The following is a 15,880-nucleotide window of genomic DNA, read 5'->3' as shown; positions in this document are numbered from 1 at the left end:
TTGGTGGTTGTATTAAAACTGGTGTGCCATTATACCTCAAAAAGATTGAAAAGCTCATTTATACTGCTTATGCCTCAGAACCTCTTTACTTAGATTGTTGTCTTCTAGGTAAAAGTAACCCAGTTTTAGTCCCACACAGATTAAGAAGGATGAATGAACATTGGATATTGAGAAGCAGTTAAGAGTATTTTCTAAAACATTGTGGTCACACATAAAAATTATGGTCAGTACAGGGAAGGCCCAAGTTTCAGCTCAAGTATATTTTAAACAATTAATTGAACAAGTTTGGAGTTGAAAGTGAGGGAATTTGTGACTGAAGGAAAGGGTAAGGCCATCCATAGAACAGCTTCCAGCTCATTAAAAAAATACTTTTTGCTTTTAGTTTTCACCTTGTTAGCCTACCTACATAATATTCTTCATCAAATCTAAGACATCATCATTAGCATCACTACACCATCTTTTTGATCCTACTAAAAGGCAAAAAATATTGCTGAATAAACTAAGACAAGCTACTGATCATAAAATGCATCGAGATTTCCAAATGTTACATGTAAAAAAGAAAAAAAAGTGCTTGAGAGTCAGTGAAATACAAATATATAAAATACATGGAGCAAAATAAAAATCACAATTGCCACTTCGTTATACCTTTTCAAAAGTAAACAATGCTCAAAAATGTATATATTGAAATGTTCTGTGCAGTTTTTTTCATACTCAATTTTACCCCCAAAATGGCTTAGAAAAATCAAATTTCTCTGGCTAACTAAAGCTAAATACAGATCATCAGTTTCCTCAATGATACAATTTTTATGTGTTATACCTTACCTACAACTTTATTTCCTATAGGGGGGGATTTAAGATAAGACCTTAAGAACACTATTTAAAGGGATTTATTGAAATAGCCACCTTATAGTTTTACTTCAAATTGTTCAGTGGTAAGAAATGAAATAAAGCATTTAACTTTGCCCTTTATTAGGGTTTTTTTTTTTTTTTTTGGTGTTTTTTTCCTGGCCACGCAGCACAGCATGCGGGATCTCAGTTCCCCAACCAGGGATCGAACCCATGCCCCCTGCAGTGGGAGCGCAGAGTCTTAACCACTGGACCACCAGGGAAGTCCCTATTAGGTTTATTTGTTAACATAGGTTTTAAATTACCAGACTGTACCTAGTAAAGCTGCTGTTACCAAGGTTACAGGACTCCTAAAAAAGCAAAACTTAGCTTTGTTGCTTTCACTAGGGACAGATCAATTCATCTGCCTATGTCATCAGCAGGTGAGTAGTACACCCTCTGCTGGTGAAGAATTTCTATTGTTTTAGAAAGCCAACTTTAGCTTTACTGCATGGAGGGAAATCTGAAATCTAGTTGAGGTAGGTGTGAATCAAAGGAATGAGAAACAGGTGGTCTTTACTTTCTAAGCTCCTTTTTACAAAGGGTACACAAAACTAAGATTTTATGAACCATGACTTGACCTAATAATTCAATAGACAACTCAAGAAAAGCACAGAAAACATTCGGATTCTAACAAAAGACTATTCATATGAACAGGTTTAATGTAACATGAAACGTAAAAGATTCGAACCAGTAGTGAAGTATCTAATTCTTCTTTCAACTTAAAAAAAATTGAAATAAATAAAATCAAAATAGGATAGTGACCAGAATAATAGTACCATTATAATCACATTAAATAGAAAAGCCTCCATCAACATTTTAAGAATGTAATAAATGCAGTATGATACATTTTAAAATACTCCAATTTTGTAATCCATTTTCATAAAAATGTTACTCAGAAGAGAGGCACCCCTGGAAAAATGAGAAATCAGCTTAGAAATACATAATATGCCAGGATTTACTAATTCACTGTTAAAAAGTACCTTATATTTCTCTTAGATATTTTAAACAAATGAATAATTATTATATTTCACATGTAAGACAGGTGGTACTTCAGCTACATTAGAATTATATCAACTTTTAGATGTACATTTAAATTGTCACATTTTATAAGAAGTTAATTTTCATTTCTCCTTATTTTAAAGGCTCACCAGGTTGTTTGCCAGTATAGTATTAGGATCAGCAAATGTTGGACTGAACTACATTTAGTTATAATATATCTAACATCCAATTTCACGTAATATATGTGAAATGATACACCCCTAAGTGGTATTTAGATACATTTCTTTGAAAAAAAATATTAATTTTATGAATGTGATAAGAAACAGCCTTATTCACTGTATGCTTTTTTTTTTTTTTTAATGAGCAGTACAGATAGCAGACATATAACTTCGTACTACCTATACTGACTACTAAGAAATAAAGCCAAACTTTAGAAAAATACAATGCAAGAAAAGATTCAAGTTAAAAATATACTCCTTTGGTTAAAAGTCATCCCCTTAATAATTTCATCTGTAATCTAAACTCAGCATGTCTCACCAGCCCAAAGTAATCTTCTAAATGTCATTATACTTGTATTACAGTGTTTTTTCCTATCCAGTACTTATGGAGGTCACTGGGTTGCAGCAACAAAATATTTTAACTCTAGGAAGAGAGTGTAGCCTTGTTGCATCAGCTCCTTTGACAGATGTCTTTCTTAAAAGGTTTTACTTTAGAAACCTCTGACACATGTAGTTTTCTTCAGATACTGTATATCCAAACTTTTTATAGAAACCAGCGTTTTGTGGTAGACATTCAAGGGTAATCTTATAACAGTTCAGCTTCTTGCTTAGCAAAGTAAGGGTTGATAATAACCTGAAATTAAAGAAAAAAAAGGTAGGCAAGGCATAGAGCATTTGTTAATAAAAATGGATTTTAGTAACAATGTGAGTGAATATCACATGAAACTTCAAGTTTGTATTACAAATAGGTTTATTAGATCATGGCCTTTCCCACTATACTCGTTTAAATATTCAAATTATAAGTGGTTAAACATTTAAATCACCCAAAGCATTTGATTTTGTTTCAAATATACTTTAGTAATCTCCAGCCCATTAATAAATAGAACAAATATTACCCTAAACCCTGAACTCACCCTAAACCCTCTTTAAAAATAGGTTTAAAATTAATATTAACACCAAAGACTAGAAACCTTTTAAAAAATATGGCCAAAATTAATCTTTTTCTCTAGATCTATTCAAACTATTTAGGAATAGCCAACATAAATGGGTAAATAATTGCTTTGTTCTTTATCATTTTTAAAGTTACTTAAATATTTGTGAAAGAATGTATTAGGTTAACTCTGGATTGGTCTAATTAATATGAAGTGTAAACAAAGCAAAAATGTATACGTCTTTATAAAAACTGGGAAAGATCTACAAAAATTTACCTGAAGGGTTTTCTCATGTTGTATAGATTGAAAAATCTTATTCTGAAGACAAAACCTCTTGATTGAAGTTACACAATTATAAAAGGCATGACTAAGTTACATGGACTAGAAGTACTAGAAATGGGTCTCTATTGTTCGCTGATGTACACCAAATACCTTGAATAGCATCTGGCGTGTAGCAGGTGCTTAATATTTACTGAGTGAATTCCTTAAAACTCAGAAGGGATAATATTAAAAAGCAAGTTCTATTTTATAAATAGGCAATAAACCTATGAAACTTACTTTAAAAGATTTAGATAAATGTATAGAGGATTACACTGTGAAGGCTGTTTCAGTACATGGTTCTAAAACTTCCGTAACTGAGAACATTTCCTTTGTTTTTAAATATGACAGAGAAATGGACAAATTACTTGGCTCACCAAAAGTTTCTGTTTCCTACTACAATAAGAGTACTACTATTAAAAGTTAATAACTAAGGTGTTGCTGTTTTAACAGTACACTTCCAATTTCCAAACTTTATGGTAAAAATTATATAAAAATACCTTATTTCTTCATTAAATTCAGTGTAAGCTATGGAGTGAGAATGAGTTCATAATTAATGATGCTTAAAAAACTTCAAACAGGAAAACATTTTTTAAAAAGTATCTTGCAAGAAACTGTAAACTGAAACACAAAGAGTATCGTAATTTATCCGGGGTTACCTTGTTTCTGCCTACTTACAATTTGCCAAGCTGCTTTCCTCTGCATTCATCACTAACAACAACGTCTTCTACTCTTCCTCTCTGAAAATATTTACAGTGTTTAAAGGACTAAGCATGTAGTTTTGTTTTAGTTAAATCAACAAGTGACGGTAAGAATTAATTGATAAATAAATGTTTTGTAAACGTTAACTTTGCAAAATGCAAAGTTTTTTAACTTACTGTTACAGAGGAGATAATACAGTGAATCAATTTGTGGCCTAATTTTGCTTTGTCTGTATCTTAAACCTTCCCACCCCATTATTTTAAAGCAAGTCTCAGAATCCACATCACCAAAATGTAATCTTGTCATGAACGTACTACATCCATCATCCTACTCCTTGCTTAATTGCAATTTATTTCAGACATCCAAATACAGTTTATTAATTTCTAGTACAGAAACCACACCAAAATTCATACTTCACAGAATAACTCCAAGTGTTTTCTATCATATTCTCATTGGATTACCTAGGTTTTGTTTTCTTTACTATTTCATGTGAGTCATGAGGAGTGAAGGAACTCTACAGGCATTAGAAGTGTCACAATTAGAACAGAATATATTATTCTGAACCCTTTACCACTGGGAAACTGATGGGAATTTGTGTTAATGTAGTATATTCAAAGTATTGTTTTTGAAAAAAAATTAGCATTAGAGATTCCAAACATTACTGCCAAATTCCACGATGCTGACTTGATTTCTCTATGTCTATACCAATTCTAACACCTTACAGAACAATTTTTAGCAAACAGTTCATATTAACACATTTTCTTCCTCATAACTCTTAGAAGACAATGGGAAATTGACTGTTACTAAGTGATTTCTAAGAAGCAAAACTTCTATTCTAGCCAATATTTAGCTCTCTCATTTTACAATAAAAAGCAGTGGGAAAACAGACTTGTCTAATGGAAAGTCAAAGTCGATTTTGCTAGAAAACACATATCCATTTTACTCATAAGCATTAATATGAACACATACCTTAGCACAGGAATGGATGAATTTATGTTCTATTATCAGAGTCGCTGTAGCAACTATCTGTCCTAAAGTTACATCTTCCACAACTGTAACATAATAATCCCCAGATTTCTTCATGTGCTCAAAAGATTCTGTGGAAATTGGAAAATAGTGTTATGTGGTAGACATTAAACTTTATTAGGTGCCAGAAAAATACTAGAATTAGCTTACTTCAATAAATATTATTGAATATTTATAGCTATTTTACCACAGTAATTTTAAAGAAAATATCAATTATTAAAAATGACCAAGTAGTTGAAATATCAGCAGTCAGTATCAACTGGAACATAGTCCATACATTTAAAAAATCTTCTAGCAAAATAAAGTAAGACTAATATAGCTATTTTAGATGAACAGCACTTAAAATACAAATAAATTGTACAAGTTGCCATTTCTGTGACTAGTGAATGAAAACTTTCATATCTTCATTACTAGTTAACTTTAAATTGATTCCTTTAACCTTTTCACTTAACAGATATTCACACAGAACAAAACTCTTTGCAAATTTTAACAAGAGAATGTTTGTGTCTCCATTCTTTAATTTTTAGTCTTTTGATTTTAAAATAATTTGACAAAGTAGTTTTCAATTTTCCCTTTGTGCTCTCAAGTGTTCCATGATTACATGACCTGTTTTAGAAATAGAATCATCATTTTTGTTTGCTTTGAAAGCACCTTGTGATGAAGTAGATAAAAAAATAAGTCTTCATTTCCCAGATTTTCCCAAAGCCACATAGCAAACAGGAGCAAAATTGGAATAAATATCTTCCCCTCAAATTGACTTTTAGTACTTATATTGATGAAATAACATGATTTCTCATCTAATCTGATATGCCTGCAAAGAAGAATTCAGGAATAAAAACTGAGCCTAACAGTCTCAACATACTGTTTATTTCCACAGTCTTGTTCTAGTAATGGGTCTGGAGTGGGAAGAAATAAATTCAATGAAGGAAAAGAAACAATGAGAATCAGGAAATAATAATCTTCATCTCAGGAAGGTCATATAAAGTACAAAATAAAATTACCTATTGAAGGAAATGAAAATAGGAAGACACTGTTAAGAGCATTGGATGGAGTCAGGAAGGTTGTAGTTCTTTTCTTACCTGTGATCTTGGGGAAGTCATTTGACCTCTCTTTTAATTTCCATCCTCTCATATGTATTACAAAGGGGGAGGGATGAACTAAAAGATACCTGCCAACCTTAAAATTCAATATAAATGAACCAAAAAATAAATTTAGAACGTATTTTCTTACATTTTTGATTGGGTGATGAAATTTCTGTGAAATGACCTAACCACATGAAAGGTAAACACTACAATAAAAAACAATCTCTAAGGCTGCCACCCAGGTTCTATGCTCCAGTAATTATCTAAAAGTAGCCAGGTATTTTGTAAAACTTGGTAGTTGCTACATTTGCATTCTAAAACAGTTCAGCCACATTAAACATTTAAATAAGAAAATAGCTAATTTGTTATTTGAATAATTTCTAGCTATTTGAACAAAACCACAAGTAGACACTGAACAGAGCTCTAAACAAAAATAAAATCTTGTTTCCCTTTATTTCTTTTCCTTCAGGAAAAAGAGACTGTAGGACTTACTCATAAATTGTTCCGGGTTGACAACTCCAGTCTCTGTCAGCTGACCTAGTAGCTTAAAAAAACCTAGTGTTGAAAAACAGATTTCAAGTCATGAGAACAGCAAATGAAATATATATCAAAAGAAGTAATATGTCTAGCTGGTGGGCAATTATTTTTTCAAAACTTTATGTAATAAACTATTTTAAAAGATTAAACTGAAACCCATTATTCTTTCTATTATCACTACATAAAACAAATAGTAATAGGTTTTACCAATGTCTTTGCCTGCATAAGATTTTTGGAATAGTGCTGACCTTAATACTCAATATTTACAGAACCAGCATGTACAGTTTTCAATGTAATTTGCATTACATTCAACGCAAGGGATGCCAAATTTTCCCAAATATGTGCTTTGGTTTTACTTAAAAATGCAAGATTCTCATTATGACCAAATATGATACTATTTGTAAAATAAAATATAAATAACATTGTTGAGACTACAGTTTTTAAAGATTCCTGATTAATTTCATTAATGTTACGTTAAATTAATGTGAATAGCATAGAATGTTGAGAATCTTAACTTCTATACACCCAGTAATTAATTTGACCAAAATATAATAGTTTCTTAAGATTTCCTACCAAGAAGAAAACTGTAAAAAGTTGATTTTTGATTACTGAAATTTAAGGAAATCATTTTGGAGAATTTAGATGTTAAAAAAAGGAACACGTGTAGACAAAACCTTTTGCACCTTATCCAAGGCAAATTATCTTTATCCTCATTCCCCATCCAGCTTCTTAGAGAAGATTCTTCCTTATGTGTCATTATACAAGATAATTTCCCCTTTTTGGCTGCTTAATTAGGAAGGAACACTGTTGTACTTAAGTCATTTGAAATACTGTAATACAGTACTGTAATACAGTAATATCTGGTCTATACACATTGGAATTGAGTTCTCAGTCACTTTAAAATTTAAGCACAAAAAATAAAAGTCCAATAGTGGTTTTAAAAATTATAGGCATCGTCGTCATTTTGTGGAGAACACAGAATGCTAACTATAAGTCTAACCAGAATTTGTAAACCGAGTCCATACCTCTATTTAAATCAGCAGTACAAAGAGGCCTCAAAACCAAACCTTCTCCAGGATGTGTTGGGGAAATGGCTGGAGAAAATGTAGCTGTATTCTGACTCCAATCCACTTCTTTGAGTAGACTTGGGTCAAACATAGGTGTTTCATCAGGTTTCATCTTTGCAGTAAGGTCTAAAATAAAATTTTAAACGTTAAGGCATTTTGTTTAGTAGAAAATTGTTGATTGTCAAGAATGTCAACTTCTTAATAAAAATTAATGCAATTAGAAAAATTCTTTAACAGGTATGCAAGATATTTTATTTTAGCCTATCCTGACTCTAACATCAAATGCCACAGCTACAGCTCTATAGAAAACTCACAGATTCTATCAGACAGTAAACAAGTGACTAAATTTAGAAGTTTTACACTTGAAAACTCCATTTTCTAATAGGACTTTTAAAGCATTTTTTTCCTCTGGGTCAGTGCTACTAGTGTAGCACTGTGAATAGCTGACTTTTCAGGAGCTTGCTCTTTTTTTTTTTTTTTTTACATTATTGGATTTTATTATTGGGCTAAGGAGTAACTCATCAGTTTTACCTGACACTAAAGAAGACTTACTGGGCATGTAACTTTTTTAAAAATTATGAACCATGAACAGAAAATTCTCTGCGTTCACTGGAATATTTGGTCTCAGCTATGATAGATTCACACCAAGACTATCTACTGGATTTTGTTTTCACAGCAGTCTTTCTAAAAATCTGTAAGTTTCTCAGCTGCATCTAAGCAGCTTAAGAATAGCCAGTGTCACAAAAACAGAAATACAGATCAGTGGAACAGGATAGAAAGCCCAGAGATAAACACACGCACATATGGTCACCTTATCTTTGATAAAGGAGGCAAGAATATACAATGGAGAAAAGACAGCCTCTTCAATAAGTGGTGCTGGGAAAACTGGACAGCTACATGTAAAAGAATGAAATTAGAACACTCCCTAACACCATACACAAAAATAAACTCAAAATGGATTAAAGACCTAAATGTAAGGCCAGATGCTATCAAACTCTTAGAGGAAAACATAGAACACTCTATGACATAAATCATACCAAGATCCTTTTTGACCCACCTCCTAGAGAAACGGAAATAAAAACAAAAATAAACAAATGGGACCTAATGAAACTTAAAACCTTTTGCACAGCAAAGGAAACCAGAAACAAGATGAAAAGACAACCCTCAGAATGGGAGAAAAATATTTGCAAATGAAGCAACTGACAAAGGATTAATCTCCAAAATTTACAAGCAGCTCATGCAACTCAATATCAAAAAAACAACCCAATCCAAAAATGGGCAGAAGCCCTAAGTAGACACTTCTCCAAAGAAGATATACAGATTGCCAACAGACACATGAAAGAATGCTCAACATCATTAATCATTAGAGAAATGCAAATCAAAACTACAATGAGATATCATCTCACACCGGTCAGAATGGCCATCATCAAAGAATCTAGAAACAATAAATGCTGGAGAGGGTGTGGAGAAAAGGGAACCCTCTTGCACTGTTGGTGGGAATGTAAATTGATAACAGCCACTATGGAGAACAGTATGGAGGTTCCTTAAAAAACTAAAAAGAGAGCTACCATACGACCCAGCAATCCCACTACTGGGCATATACCCTGAGAAAACCATAATTCAGAAAGAGTCATGTACCACAATGTTCACTGCAGCTCTATTTACAATAGCCAGGACATGGAAGCAAACGAAGTGTCCAACAGATGAATGGATGAAGAAGATGTGGCACATATGTACAATGGAATATTACTCAGCCATAAAAAGAAACAAAATTGAGTTATTTGTAGTGAGGTGGATGGACCTAGAGTCTGTCATACAGAGTGAAGTAAGTCAGAAAGAGAAAAACAAATACTGTATGCTAACACATATATACGGAATCTAAAAAACAAAAAAAAAGGTCATGAAGAACCTAGGGGCAAGACAGGAATAAAGACGCAGACCTACTAGAGAATGGACTTGAGGATACGGGGAGGGGGAGGGGGAAGGGTAAGCTGCGACAAAGTGCGAGAGTGGCATGGACATATATACACTACCAAATGTAAAATAGATAGCTAGTGGGAAGCAGGTGCATAGCACAGGGAGATCAGCTCGGTGCTTTGTGACCACCTAGAGGGGTGGGATAGGGAGGGTGGGAGGGAGGGAGATGCAAGAGGGAAGAGATATGGGAACATATGTATATGTATAACTGATTCACTTTGTTATAAAGCAGAAACTAACACACCATTGTAAAGCAATTATACTCCAATAAACATGTTAAAAGAAAAAATAGCCAGTGTTTTTCATGCTATTGAAAAATGATCAATTATGGTATTTTCCTCTCTTTTGAACATTCAGAAATGGTCAGGTTCTTATTAGGTGTGGTCTAATAAAACTGAGACTAAATAAGATAATGATAGAATGAAAAACATATTAAGCATAAAAATGGCTGGGGTGGGGGGCGGCGGTGCTTCCCTGGTGGCGCAGTGGTTAAGAATCTGCCTGCCAATGCAGGGGACACAGGTTCAAGCCCTGGTCCGGGAAGATTCCACATGCCGCGGAGCAACTAAGCCCATGCGCCACAATTACTGAGCCTGCGCTCTAAAGCACGCAAGCCACACCTACTGAAGCCCGCGCGCCTAGAGCCCGTGCTCTGCAACAAGGGAAGCCACTGCAATGAGAAGCCTGCACACCACAACGAAGAGTAGCCCCCGCTCGCCGCAACTAGAGATAGCCTTCGCGCAGCAATGAAGACCCAACGCAGCCAAAAAAAAAAAAAAAAAAAAAAGGCTGGTGGGGCACACGTCTGTGGAACAGAGCTGCTGGAGGAAAGTCTTCCTAACAATTATTAGGAGATTGTAAGGCAACCCTGAACTTTGATTTGTAAGCCCATGCCCAGCTAAAGAAACCACAGTTGACCCTTGAACAACGTGGGTTTAGGGTGCCAATCCTCCACACAAAAACGTGCAGTCGAAAAATCATGTATCACTTATAGTAGGCCCTCTGTATCTGCAGTTCTATATCCGTGGATTTAACCAACCTTGGAATGTGTAGTATAATATTTACTATTGAAAAAAATCCGTATATAAGTGGATCCTTGCAGTTCAAACCCGTGTTGTTAAGGGTCAACTGTATTCTATTTGATACCTGCCTCTACTTCTTTAAAACAAAGAATTTAAAGATATACATCCATAACATACTACCATAAAACAAGAAAGCAATACCAGAAAAATTAAAGTCCACTTAATAACAGAACAATTTCCTCCAAATCCCAACTCCCAGATGTTCCCTATTTCATAAGTCACAATATGCTTAAGGGCAACTATTCTTAACTTCTCCTTAAAGGTCGACTAAACTGTATAACCCTATGTAACTATTATATATAGGTAATATATATATAATATATATATACTCTGCTGCAGTATAGCAGAGGCTTTGGGAACGTACTGTGATGTAATAATAGAAGTTAACATTTGTTCAGCACTTATGTGCCAGCATTGTTCAAAGAACTTTACACATTACTAATTCACTTACTATAACAATCCTACAGGGTAGGGATGATTATTATCTGCATTTCAACAGATGAGGAAATGCAGGTGTAGACAAGTTAAGTAACTTGCCCAAGGTCACAGAATTAGCAAAGCTGAAATTGAAATCTAGACATGGAAAGAGCATGAGCTCTGGAGTCAGACCTGGTGTTCAAACGTCAACTGTGTGATGATGGCTAAGGAAGTTAAACTGAGAATGTTTCCTCATTTGTAAAATGGAGATGAAATTGTTGGAAGAAATGAATTACTGTATACAAGTACCTAACAGTGCCTGGCACAGGGCAAGTAAGTGTTCAACAAGATACATTGATACTTCAGTTAGCAACTAATTTAAAATTTATTTTTATACGTTCTCGTTAACTTTGTTCACCTTTAAATTAATTCATGAGTCAGGCACTGTGCTGGGTACAGGAGCTACAAAAATATTATTATGTTTATGTTAAACTGAAAGCTGGCATTCTTGGAAAGGAAAGAAAGAACTTTAAAAATAATAGTTACTATGTAGAATACTGAGAGGTTTGTTTTCTTTCCCTCAAAAAGGACTCAGATCATGTTATGCTGTAAAAACTATGCCTGGATCTAAGAATAGTAAGGAAAGGAAATTGTGATGATTAAAACAATCATTCATAAAACTTAACAAGCTTATGGTCCACTAGAAACAGATTTTTTTGTAGATTAACTTTAGTGCATGCACTTTAGTATTTGTCCCTGATAACTGGACCCCTGAGGCTTTTGGGTGTACTTTTTGGGTGTAATCTGAAAGATGGATAACAACATTGTTTTTCAGGTATACAGATAAACAGGCTAAATATTTATCAATAAAGTAAAATGTGTACATTAAGTGCAGAAGTCAGAAAGTATTACAAATTTAAGTCCTTCAAGACAACATACCATTTAAACATTTTGATGTTCATGCTATTTAACATACAGTTGTAAGCATGAAGTTTAAAGAAAGCTCAAAAGGAAACGTGGATGGACATTAAGATAATTTAAAGTTAACCAGAGTTCTTCTTCCTATAAAGTTGCCTGAGTTTACAATGAAATGTGCCTAGAAAACTCGCAAAATAGAGTTAACAATTTCTGAGAGAGAGGGGAGAGGTACACAGGAGAAGAATTAGGATTACGAAGCCTTTAAAGAATTTTAAACAGTAAATACTAATATTGTCCTGTGCTTTTCTTTAATCGATGGTCTTATTCCATGAATGATAAAAATAAATGATACTGGCTAATATTTATTGAGTACTTTATATACAAATGAAAATACAATGAAAGATGTATCAGACCAGAAAGCAGGCACAGTAACTAGCTCAAGATAACAGAGCAAATAAGGAACAGTGAGGATTCACAACCAGGTAGCAGGGCCAGCTTCAAGGACACAGGGCCCCGCACTGAATTCTCTGCTGCCACTGTCGAAATTCTTAATAATTTTTAAACAAAGAGCCCTGCATTTTCATTTTTCACGAGTTGCCACAAATTATGCAACCATTCCTGCATGACTCCAGACTCTATACTCTGCAGTGCTGAAGAGGCACTAGTGAAGGTGAATTCTCTACTTTATTGTGCAAGAGTTTAAAATTTAGTCAAAGCAGCACTTATATTTGGAAAGTAAGAATTTCAGGCTAGTTAAAGTACTTAATGCATTCTGGATAGAAATAAGAATCCATATTCTTATAGCAATCAAAAATTAATATCAAGGGACTTCCCTGGCAGTCCAGCGGTTAAGACTTTGCCTCCCATCGCAGGGGGTGCAGGTTTTATCCCTGGTCAGGGAGCTAAGATCCCACATGCCTCGTGGCCAAAAAACCAGAACACAGAACAGAAGCAATACTGTAACAAATTCAATACTTTAAAAATGGTCCACATCAAAAAAATCTTTAAAAAAATTAATATCAAAATGTTTATATGAGCTATTTTACAAAACAGAGCCATACTTAAGGTTACCTTCTTTTATCTTATTCTGTCCCCATATAGTAAATTCTGCTGGTGCCCAATTAATATGCTGGGCAAGTTAAAGTAAGATGTGATTTGATACTAAATTTCAAAAGCATTTATAAAAGAGCAAAACAGGTAAATTTATTTGGTTTACAAAAGAAATAATTTTCAGCATCTTAAAGTGCCCCCAGGTACCACAATATAGGAAATTTCAGTAAACAGAACTGCACAGTTGTTTGAAGCTGAATTTCACCATTATCATTGGGGTCTTATTTTGTTTTGTTTCTGTTGGTTTTGTTTTTTTGGGGTTTTTTGGCCACGCTGCTTGTGGGATCTTAGTTCCCCAACCAGGGATCGAACCTGGGCCTACAGCAGTGAAAGTGCCGAGTCTTAACCACTGGACCGCCAGGGAATTCCCTCATTGGGGTCTTATTTTGAAGATTTTAGATTAATTTTAAAAAGTAAACCCTAACCCTTCTTAAGTATTTCTCAAGTACCTTTTCTGTTTAACTACTAAGTTAACAAGCATTTAAAGGCCCATATATGCCTAAACTTAGCCCAATAAATATGCCTAGTGAATGAATAACGAATGGTATAAGACTTATCTGGAGATCACATTTCAGAAAATCTAGAAGAAAAAAAGATTACCAAACTGCTACAAGCGATATCACAAAAACCATACACCAAATTCATTTTTACTAAGATCACATTAGGCTTTCAGTCGGTTGACCATTCTTTGGACACAGTTTCAACAGGTTTCTCAGCATCTATAGTGCACTAGAATACACTAGAATACACATGTATTCAGCTAGAATACACATTCTAGCTGCTGCTAGAATCAAGCAACTGAGAGCAACAAGTAATAAGATACTGGGAATGAAGATTTCAAAAGTGGATATAAAACTTTTAAACATAATCTAAGGTCAAATCTAAATGGCCTTTATATATCTCAAGAGCTTTCGGGGCAGTACTGTATGACTTCAGTACATGGTTAAAGCAGGAGGGGGGCCCGTGTGCTGTTTGAGACTTTGGGGTTCGTCTACATACATTTTATAACTATTTCAATAGTAATCTGACTGAATTGTGAATCTAAAGAACACTTCATTCGGTGATGATTTTAATAGGCCTAGCTATATTTATTAAATTATGCAATTACACTTCAGTTGAGAATTTTAAAATTTCCTGATAGTTTATTTGATCCCTGTGATTTAGGCATTATTCCCAGTCTACCCATGAGCAAGCTGGAGCACGTGGAGCTTTCAGTACTTGACCCCAAGGTAACACAGCCAATGAGTGAATTGGGACTAAATCCTCCGATGTTGTTCTCCCGTCTTGAGCTCTACAGTACCATACTCAATAGAAGCCAATATTTACATCATCGTGCCAGACAGGGAGGTGTCTCCCCTATTCTAAAAAATGTCAGTGAATCCTGCCTAATGAAACTGACCTGAATGATTTCTTGAGATCCATTCTAGGATTTATTCACGAGTGTATATCCTAACAAAACTATAGTCGCCCTTCAATTTTTTATGAAATTTTAAGAGTTTGATTTACATAAACAGCTCCTATAAGAGAAATCACAGTACTCAGTGTTTCTAGGGGTAGAAGCCCCCGGAAGAGACCAAGGATGTCCGTCTTTCCTGCGGTGAAAACCCCGATTTAGTCAGTACAGGTGATCTTCGGAGCAGAATCATGTCCTCAAGTGGCTCCTGACCGCCGTGGGGTGCTACTCGGAAAGGAAAGGTGGAAAACAGGGCCAGAGGCGTTCGTGCCCATTTCAAAACCGATGGCGGCAGAGACTGTGAACAACTGTCTCAATCCCCCACGCTAAAGCCTGACGAACGAAGAATTAGTTTCGACCCCAGTCTCTGTTCCTGCCTGCTAGGGCCACCTCCTGCACGGCTGGACCACTGGCCATCACCCCTAACCTCTGCTCCACGCGTGTGTCCGCTCAACTTGCTCCAAACTGCCCTCTACGCCCTCATACGCACCCAGCTGGCGAAGATAAATGCCCGGCTCCCCGAACGGAACCTCCCCCCGCCCCGGACCGGGCCTAGCTCGCCTCGCTCGGGGGTAGCAGTCACACCTGTTTGATACCTGAAGGGCAGGCCCAAGCCGGCACCCAGGGCATCCGGCCGGGCCCCGCTCTCTCTCCCCGACCCCCGGTCCCCCTCACCCGTAGAGACCTGCAGTCGGCGCTCCTCTCCAAGCCCGTCGGATTCTCACCCACCCGGGTACACAGCACTAGATCCACATCCGGCTTCAGCGGCAGCCCCACCTCCTCCACCTCCGGCGCTACAGTCTCCCGCAAGGCCGCCGCTCCGCGAGCCGCCGCCAAGACGTGGCAGCACCGACACCTCCAGCCCGCCCCTGCCCGCTTACGCAGGACCGCTCGCAGGCGGAGGAGGCGACGGCGGGAGGAGGCGGGGTCGAGAGCCTGGGGGTCGGGCGGGGGCGGGGCCTGCGGCCGGCGTCAGCACGTGAGGCGGCGGCGGAGACGTCGCGGGGACTCCACCAGGTAGGCGTGCCGGCAACGAATGCCGGCAAGGAATCTCGGCCCCGCGCGGCACCTGCTCCTCGCTCCCTAAGGCTTCCCCCGCGGCCTCAGCGTCTCGGTTTAACTGGACATAATTTTGCCTCGGAGTCAGCGAAGCA

At 36.2% G+C, this 15,880-nt stretch overlaps 1 protein-coding gene across 3 annotated transcripts; it reads right to left on the bottom strand.

Annotated features, from left to right (window-relative positions):
- Positions 1-1,652: 1,652 nt before the first annotated feature.
- Positions 1,653-15,636, bottom strand: GNPNAT1 (glucosamine-phosphate N-acetyltransferase 1). Of its 3 annotated transcripts, none has more exons than XM_068545436.1 (6): positions 15,456-15,636; positions 7,728-7,895; positions 6,658-6,720; positions 5,027-5,154; positions 4,034-4,095; positions 1,653-2,739 (listed from the first exon to the last, which is right to left on the bottom strand). In XM_068545436.1, the coding sequence occupies exons 2-6, from the start codon at positions 7,879-7,881 to the stop codon at positions 2,592-2,594; spliced, it is 555 nt and encodes a 184-aa protein (XP_068401537.1). In that variant the 5' UTR covers positions 7,882-7,895; positions 15,456-15,636; the 3' UTR covers positions 1,653-2,591. The 3 variants fall into 3 exon arrangements, with proteins under 3 accessions (XP_068401537.1, XP_068401525.1, XP_068401529.1); XM_068545424.1 differs by having other exon boundaries at positions 1,654-2,739; positions 15,402-15,635; XM_068545428.1 differs by having other exon boundaries at positions 1,654-2,739; positions 15,412-15,635.
- Positions 15,637-15,880: the final 244 nt, after the last annotated feature.

Source organism: Eschrichtius robustus, chromosome 1 (assembly GCF_028021215.1).
Source record: "Eschrichtius robustus isolate mEscRob2 chromosome 1, mEscRob2.pri, whole genome shotgun sequence".
NCBI classification, from domain to species: Eukaryota; Metazoa; Chordata; class Mammalia; order Artiodactyla; family Eschrichtiidae; genus Eschrichtius; species Eschrichtius robustus.
The sequence above is the reverse complement of the archived record's forward strand: the minus strand, read 5'-3'. Positions and strand labels throughout refer to the sequence as shown.

Bases quoted from the DNA above. Each gene is read 5' to 3' on its own strand.
- GNPNAT1 (XM_068545436.1), bottom strand. From the start codon at position 7,881: ATGAAACCTGATGAAACACCTATGTTTGACCCAAGTCTACTCAAAGAA. The intron at 6,721-7,727 runs GTATGGACTCGG...TTTCAACACTAG, and splicing joins TACTGCTGATTTAAATAGAG to GTTTTTTTAAGCTACTAGGT. The intron at 5,155-6,657 runs GTAAGTCCTACA...CAATTTCCACAG, and splicing joins CAACCCGGAACAATTTATGA to AATCTTTTGAGCACATGAAG.